The sequence below is a fragment of the Hyposmocoma kahamanoa genome, unplaced genomic scaffold (assembly GCF_003589595.1).
Source record: "Hyposmocoma kahamanoa isolate Upper Pololo Valley unplaced genomic scaffold, ASM358959v1 94769, whole genome shotgun sequence".
Taxonomy (NCBI): Eukaryota; Metazoa; Arthropoda; class Insecta; order Lepidoptera; family Cosmopterigidae; genus Hyposmocoma; species Hyposmocoma kahamanoa.
Window position 1 is genome coordinate 11309 of NW_020654950.1, and position 9225 is coordinate 20533.

The 9225-nt window shown below is 35.4% G+C and overlaps 1 protein-coding gene across 1 annotated transcript; it reads right to left on the reverse strand.

Moving 5' to 3' along the window:
* Positions 1–5757: 5757 nt before the first annotated feature.
* Positions 5758–7839, reverse strand: LOC113238094 (SCAN domain-containing protein 3-like). The gene has a single exon (XM_026474816.1). The coding sequence runs from the start codon at positions 7528–7530 to the stop codon at positions 5758–5760; it is 1773 nt and encodes a 590-aa protein (XP_026330601.1). The 5' UTR covers positions 7531–7839.
* Between the last annotated feature and the right edge of the window lie 1386 nt (positions 7840–9225).

Sequence of the window (9225 nt, forward strand, 5' to 3'; positions counted from 1 at the left end):
TTAAAACTGTTTTTATGTTTTTGATTTACAGAATTCGTCTTCTGGTTTTTTTGTATAAGATACAGATGACGTGAAGGCCTTATATTCACTCACTGTATAAATGAAACAAAGTCGAATAATTATTCGATATTTTTTAGCCAATTTCAAATAAAGTGAAAAAATTAACAAACCTTTCCGCCAGCATCAAATTAATGAGATTTAAACTCATTAAGCTCTCTTGCTTCTTTGGTATTATCCTCTTATCAATTTGTGTAGGAGGTAAGCCGTTTTTAGCTAGCTTAAAGCGCAGACCACACCGCGAACGAAGCTACCTAACTTAGCTTAGCTCATGTAGCCGGGGTATATTTTCATCCTTCGGTTCACAGAGACTTAGGGTCGTATTCCAGAACTCTACTCAATGTTCAAGTCAGGACTTGAGTATAAAACTGAAAATTATACTCAATTCCTTACCATTAGGGTCGTATTTCCAGTGCTTGAAATTATACACAAATCTGCTCAAGCAGCATTGAGTAGAGTTCTAGAATATGACCCTTAGAGACTTGTTGAGCGTGAGTTCTGGTTGACCCGATGCTGCGTGTAAAGTTTATAATCAAGGAGAAAAAAGAGCGTCTTCACACAACTATAACAAGTTTCTAGTAGAAATAAGCTTTATTTAAGTTCAGCACAGACAATCTACCTATTCATCCTGATGAAGCTACCAAGTCTTATCTTAGCACTAGTAATCTGCGTTATCATTACAAAAAATTTGCCAGCGTTGGTGTTTTCAAAAATATGTCAAACTAAAAGGTACCCATTCACGATATTGATTTTATAGAAAAATCGTTCACAACAAGGAATAAATATGGAATGGTTTAATTAAATAGATTACACCAACACCATTGGGTTTTAAATAATTTACTAATTATTTCTCAACTACAATGTCAGTGACATTGTACATGAATGGTGAAAAATACGAAGGAGACAACAAAAATTTTGTTTTTGTTTTGAATTGATGAGATCTATACAAAAAAGTGTTACAAACCGAGCTAACTAAACTAACCCGACGATGCGGCTAGCTATGTATAATATGTCGCCCTTCTTCCGCCCTTCATCCCCGCACGTATCCATAGTCACTACTTCCTACTAGTAGTATTTTCTTAACTTAGCTTTTCATGCAACTACGTAAGCTAAGCTAAGGTAGCTAGCTTCGTTCGCGGTGTGACCTGCGCTTTACTTACCTACATAATGTTGGCTATTCGATTGATATAATTAAATGTTTATAAAATACAAACATTTTTACAAGCGTATACTCACCCCGTCAACGTTCTCCCGAGGTATACAAATAAGGCCTTTAGAATAACATTTACACACACATATTTTGTAATTTTAAGGCCATTTGATGCAACCGAAAAATTGTAATGAAAACGTGGTTTTTACAATTCTGAAATTATAATGTTTTACACGATACTCTATGGATACGCATGCACCAGGTCCAACATGTTGTTAGTCATTATTTAGCGACGTCATCCATTTACTCTACTAGAATAGCAGAATTTCACTCCTTTGGATGTTCGAAAAGTATCGCTATTTCACTTTTATTCCCTAAATAATAATTACAAAGTTCACTTTGTTGAAAGGCACTATTGTAAAATATTTGATATTCACCAATTTCTGTAGCACGGAATATATATCGGACTTCCTGGAACGAAAGAATAAGCACTTACTGTAGTAGGATGACTGTACTGCATTATTTTAATCACTGTGAATATAGAACTTGAAGAAGCCGAAAATTTGATTAGCATAAAAAAAAATTGATGCGATTCTGAATCCGGAAAAAAACTCAAGAACTCGATAAGAAATCAATTTGTATTTTTTGAACACAGTTTAAAAACATTTAAAGTAAAACGGCAAATTCAGCATTCCGACTAGGCTATGATCATCGAGGCGATCTTCTAATTGTCTAAGATTATTTTCCCTTCCTTAATTCATGAATATTGTAAATTGAAAAACACCTGAATTTGTTTAAGGCCATATTCTATTTTTACAATACTAAAAAATAAGTAAAGCAAGAAGCCTTTATATCCGTGAAATACCTATTAGTAAGATCGATCGGTCTGCAAAGCTCTTTTATCTGAAAAACTGAGTAATATTAAATTTCCAGCAGTTGCCTCTTTCGACTTTTAACAATTCTTTGTTATGGATATTTCTCAGGACGCAAAAAACAATTTGTTTGGCATATATTTATTTGTCTCGTGAATTTGGGTGTCATTTGCAAAAAAAAAAGAAGTTTCAAGAACATCTTTCTGTGGTCGACGTTTAGAATTCCTGTAGTGGTATGTACCTAAGACTTTAATTTCTAAGTTACATTGTGTACGTTTAGAAACAGTACCTCCCGGTAACGGTGAAGAAAAACATTGCGATGAAACCTACACTTTGTAAAAAGTTCACAGGCTTAGGAAAGATGTGAAGTCAGAGCCAGCGTGACCGACTATGATCTGGACGCCCTTCTTAAAGGAAACCCGTGCTTAGCAGTAGTGTGTATAATAAGGTTGACGAAGAATCAAAATTTCGACTACCCACAAGTGGCGAGGAGTCCATGTGACTCGATTCCCACCGGCTTGCCTGAAATCTTTCGCGTATTACCAGCTCGCATACCCCACCACTTAAAAAACATATTCTAAATATTCAATAATAGACTCCTAATGACTTGTCTCGATGCATCTCAACCAATCAGATAAATAAAACTCAAATACCACAGTTTTCAAGACAAAATTCGTCTTACGGCACTGAGACGTGGCCACTATGTATCTCATAAAAGAGGCTCACGGTCACTAAAGGGCAATGGAGAGAGCTATGCTCAGAGTATCGTTGCGAGATCGAATTAGTAATGATATTCTCAAGGGAACCAGAGTAACCGACCGACATAGCCCAAAGAATAGCAAAACTTAAGCGTTTGTAGGCAGGGCAACCTACTCGCAGAACAGATGGCCGATAGGGCCGAAGATTCTCGAGTGGCGACCGCGTACCAGAAGACGCAGCGTGTGCGGACAAGGTGGACGAATCAGGTAAAGGAATCCGCTGGATGCAAGCGGCACAGAACAGGTCGTTGTCACATTCTTTGGGAGAGGACTATGTTCAGCAGGGCACGTGTTTTGGCTGAAATGATGACGATAAAGAATAAAACTACATTCTTTTGTCTAATATTCAATTTGAAAGTTCTAGCATCCAGGTATCAGCGGTAATTAAGGAAGATAATTTTCATAATAAAAAAGTTACGACAATAGTAGTAAGATTGTACCAGGATGCATTTCTGCATATAGTAACGTGTTCTCTTTACGTATGTAGAAAGTAGGATCACAACTAGCTACGTTGTTAACGTACTTCATTCCTAGTTACGTAAATGTCTTCTACTTGATACTTCATTCCTAGTTACGTAAATATCTTCTACTTGAATGCTTATTATTGCATGATAACGAGTTTCATCCTCAATCTGTACAGTAAATTGAAAATTCCCATCAAAGAGTGGAACATCGCAGGATATTACGGATGCATATGCGGGCGGACGCTTATGTCTGGCGAAAGTAACAATGGTAAAAGTAGTGAAACCTTGTAAACGCCCGGTGATTAAAAGGGGATTACATCCTTCTTCCATTACATCTGTATAACGGCATAAACACAGTTTACCTGCCGTCCGCTAACTAAAGCCCGGCTAAGTGACAAAATATTTTTTTGCGATATATGTAAATTTTAACTGTTTAAAAGTGAATTTTGTGCTCTATTTTTTTGCTATTTAAAATGGTTATTTGACCATTTGTAAGTTGTAGTGGACGGCAGTTATATAGAATATTTTTTTATTCTGTACCGATTTTATTGTTATTCCTTTTACGTAATTCATGAATGCCGGTTGCCTTAAACTTCAGGATGCTTCCCTTTAGCTGTGGGCCTTGGTTGCCGTCTGTTCACTGTTCTCTGTATCCGTTCAACTTAGGATTTTCTGTACAAAAGTCATGTTGCCTGTTCATTAAAGAACTCCCAACAGACGGTCACCGATGATGAAACAATTATTATTCATTATTACTCAAATGAACATGCGTGTTTGTGGATTTTTTTATTTCTCTGGTCCTTGGATCTTCGTTTTTTGTAGACCGACCGGTATTAGAGAATCAAATTCTGTTAAGCATTTTGTACTACAAAACACCATGTGTTAAGTAAACAACATTTCGTAAATTAAAATCGACCTTCATTTCATTTCGTACTAATGTAGATTTGTCGAATGATGGTTCGAGGTTGATTTTACGGTCTTATAAATTTAATTTATTTTTAACCGACTTCAAAAAAAGGAGGAGGTTCTCAATTCGACTGTATGTTTTTTTGTGTACGTATTTTTTTTTTGTTAGACAGAGGGCACCTTAGACGTCCCATTTAAATTTGAAGAAAGTATTCCACTCTAAGGGTAACTTTTGAGGTCGGTTTTTTCGTACTTTGTACTGAGATTATTTTATAATAATTATTTTTTTTAATAACGCACTACTTAACATAGCCCCGCACTAGGGAATCCCTGTGTTACACCCAAACTCACGAAATAAATAAATGTAGGCCATAGAAATATTTATCCCGGCCCGGGAATCGAACCTGGGACCTTTGCGTGGCATGGTAACCGTTCGACCACGGAGGTAGGTAACCTCGCAGAAAACCTCGTCGATATGATCCAAAACCTTTGCTACACACACAACACACAATGTCAATGACAATTAATCGGATTCCACATTTTTAACACCCACAAAAAGGTTTTTTTGTATATTGAAATGCAGTATCAAAGTCCAGTAATGTGAAAAAGTGTTACGAGAGCTTTGGTGCCTCATTATCTCTGATCTCGGAATCTGGTAATATATATTTGGTAATATATATTATTAATATATTTAACTTTACCCCGATTGTCCATCCTGCTACAATTCAAGAGTCTCGGAATACGTACCCAAATAAGTACGTAGTAAAAATAAAAATACAAAATTTGTAACGGTGACAAAATAAATTGTAGTAAAATGTTTCATTCGAACGCGTCATTCGATTATCGAGAGGATTTTCTGGCGCCTTTCAAATTAAATTCTTGCTACATTTCTCATGCTCTGGGCCGACACTTACACCCGTAAATAGAGTCTTACCGGTCAACGATCAGTGATGTTTTCGCAGAGGACACCATCACAAGGACGGAGCCGTTACAATTTCAAAAGATGTACATTGAAAGATAATTAATTTTTATGTATTTTTTCCATATGCACTTACAAGAATAAATTTTTTCATAAATCCCAAAATCAACATTATAATTTGATTTGAAACGTAAATGTTTCGTTCTTTGATCATTATTATTAGTATCGCAACAAAATTAACTTTACTAACATTAACAAATTCAATCCAGACCGTAACCAGTTTGAAAAAGTGCTTTTCCCAACTCGGTCTTACCGGGAATCGCACTTGGGACGCACCCCTTTATCTAGCGTCCACAGTGGTAACTGATAGACCAGTAGTTCCCAAACTTATTATTCTCGTGGACCACTTTCAAAATTTTACTTGTGTCTGTGGACCCCCTGCTGCTACATTTCTACCACATTCTTAAAGTCGCCAAAAAATAAAAATTGTGTCGTTTTTGAGTTCTGTCCCTATATTCAGATAGGTAAAATAAAAACGAAAAATGGTACATTTTATAACATTTTATTTATTAAAAGAATAGAATTACAAGAAAAAATAATAAGGTAATATAGGTTCAGGTTATAATTTTAATTAATGGGAAGGATGTATTTGACGAAGTGTCAGCAAAAGATCAATGTTTGGCTTTATTTTTGTGAGGAATAATCGCAAATCCCCCCGCTCTGTGATGTTTAATTTGCTCCTTTTTTTTGTTAAGAGGTTTGTAACGGCACTAAAACTCCTTTCGACAAGGTATGACGAGGGAAAAGCTATTAAAAATTTCTTTGCGATTTCCCACAGTCCAGGATATTTTTCGGGTATTTCTGCTTGCAGCCAAAATGTTTGGTAGCCTTTTCTAAATTTCACCTTCAGCTCCTCATTGGTGCTTATCTCGAGCAGCTCCTCTTGTAATACAACATTGGCCACTTCCGTTTCATCAAATTCAAATGGATTTATGATCCATGGTGGTATATCCATCGTCAGCATATCTTCAAACCTGGTTTTAAAGTCATCATGCAGGGCACTTAAATGTTGACTGTAGGTATGGATATCCTCATCAATACATTCTACCTGCGACAAGTTTGGAAATTGAGAGAATTCCCGCCGACTAATGTTTTGCTTCATAAATTTCAATTTCCCAAGAAAAGCCGAAATTATTCCCTTTGTTTTTATTAAATTCAGGCTGTCCCCTTGTAACTGCAAGTTGATGTCATTAAATTTTTTAAACAAATCTGTCAAATACGCAATGTCTGCTTTGAATTTGATCAAGTTTTCTTTTAAATCTGGATCTCTACTTTCTAGGAACTCTAATACGGAATCGAAAACAGAGTAAAATCTCGTTAAGCATGCGCCTTTCGACAACCAGCGTACTTCAGTATGTAAGAGCAGTCGTTGGAAGTCTTCATCATTTTCATCGCACAATTGAGCAAATAAACGCGTATTCAATGCATTGCTTCTAATTTTGTTGACAGCTTTTATTACAAAATGAAGAGATCGGTTCAACCTGTCACTTAAATGTTTTGCCACAAGATGTTGTCGGTGGATTACGCAATGAATAGCTGTAAGTCCTGGTATAATTCTTTTGAGATGACTTATAAACCCACGATATCGCCCGACCATTGCAGGAGCTCCGTCTGTTGCCACTGAAATAATGTTTGTAAATGGAATCGATTTTTCCGTAAAAAAATTACTCAGAACATTAAATATTGATTCGCCTTTAGTGTCAGTCTCTAAAGTTCTGGCAAATAGCAATTCTTCGTGAAATTCTTCCTCCATAATAAATCGGACATATGCCAATAATAATGCATCATTACCGGGTAACGTTGACTCGTCCAGTTGTATAGAAAAATGAGTTTTTTGCAGATGATCGCACAAAAAACTTTCGATATCAGAGCTCATTTCATCAATGCGTCTTTGAACAGTATTGTTACTTAATGGAATTCTTTTTAGTACGTCAAATGGAGATTTGTGCAAAACAGTTTTTAAAACCTCTTCAACAGCGGGTAAAATTAATTGTTCTCCGATAGTGTGCGGTTTTCCAGATTTTGCTATAAGTAATGAGATATTGTAAGATGCCCGCAAGCCGTCATCGTTACTTTGAGATGTTGAAGCGAACATACTGTGCATGGTGGGTCTCTTTTCATATTTTTCCTTCAATGTTTGAAAATATTTTAAATCTTTACCTATTTTGTCAGTATGACACCTTTTTAGATGATCTTCGAGCTTTGATGGTTTCATAGAGTCATTGCTCAAAACGTTGTTGCATAATAGGCACATGGGCAATTGTTTATCTGCCTCTGATGGAACAAAACCATATTTCAAATAATCGACACTATATTGTCGACATTTTTTCTTTGCTGTAGCCATGTTTCGTGTCAGTTACCTTACCTGTAAAAAAGAATGTTTTAGTAACCAAGTTTTTTTCTGAATATAGGTATCACACCGCAGCCTTTGTCAGCACGCAGAAATAGAATTACGGCTTGTTAAGGGGCCAACTAATAACCGCTAAGACAAATACAGACGTTTTCACAAAACGGTATCAATTTTAAAGTACCTAAATTACCACTAATTTTTAATAGTACAAATAAAAATGGGTGTACTCAGTATCGAATACTGATCATATTTGTGTAGGAAAAAATAAAAGTCGAAATCCCAAAATTGTCCATAAAAACGATAACTAACATTTCATCAAATCAATGATGTATTTGCGTATTTTTTGTCTGCGCCTTCATTGTTAAAACGTGACTTTTTTATACTGTTTCATAAAATTAGTAGTTATTTGCAAGAAAAATTGAAAAATTAATTGCTATTGCTTATTCGGCATTTTTAGAGAGGCAGTGCTTCTCTCGCGAAAAAACAATTGAATAAAACGTGCTGTGTTTGTCTTCAAATCGAAAGAGGACAATTAAAATATCTGCAAGTTCCTAAGTTACCTATCTATACAAGCAGTTGTGATCAACCGACTAGTACACGTAAACAAAATACATAAGTACTATAACAAAAAAAAAGGTATTTACTTACTTTTCTCCGGCACTAACAAACACTGATATAAATTATCTCAAACCTTTTTTTCGAAATTCCAGAAACAAATGAATGAGTTTGCCTTTGGCATCAAGTATTTATAGTGGTGATCAAGTTCATGTCTGAACAAGCATTAAGCATTGTCGGGCGGATAGCGCTTTGCAAGTCTGTACATGTACGTACACGAAATTGTACGTAATATCGAATACGCAAGTTTGGACAAGTAAAAGTCGCTTGCCTTATTAAAATATTATCTGCTTAGTTATGTACTTAAAACAATGTAGGTAGGCCCTTATAAAACTATGCTTACATTTTTGCTCCTTACTATCAAAAGCAGATAATTTTTCGTGGACCCCCATTAACATCTTATGGACCCCCATTTTTTGTTCACGCCTACGTAGACCCCCAGCAAGTCTCCCGTGGACCCCTGGGGGTCCACCTGGACCACTTTGGGAATCACTGTGATAGACCATGGAAGTCGCCAAAGTCAAAGCGAGTTTTTATTAGTTTTAACGTGTTGTGATTTTTTGAAGCCCTTTTGCATTTGCAATCAAAGAACGTGACTCATTACGAAATAAATTTGTTGCCGAGAAGTAATTGAAGATAATACGTAATACCATTATTATGTTACCAAATATTATTAATAGGTATTTAATACTATACTTCGTGTACCATAAGTTTGGAGACAAAATAAAAGTTTAAAGAATTAACTAATCTTTTAAAAGTTTTCGTAGTGATAAGTGGACACTAACCAACAACTACAAGCAATTACTACTCAAAATGAACGCCTCTATTCCTAATAGAATAGAATAGAATAGAATAGAATCGTTTATTTCATGTTATCAATGTCACAATATTACAATTGGAAATACAATGTCAAGGGATAACTATGATCGTCAGTAATAAAATTATAATAATAACAATGAATATAAAATAAAGTAGTATAACTACTGCTTGTCGAATAAAATAAAATTAAAATTGTTTCAAAAGAAAATCATCGACACTGTACAATTCAATATCCAATAAAAGGTTTTTTAGTCG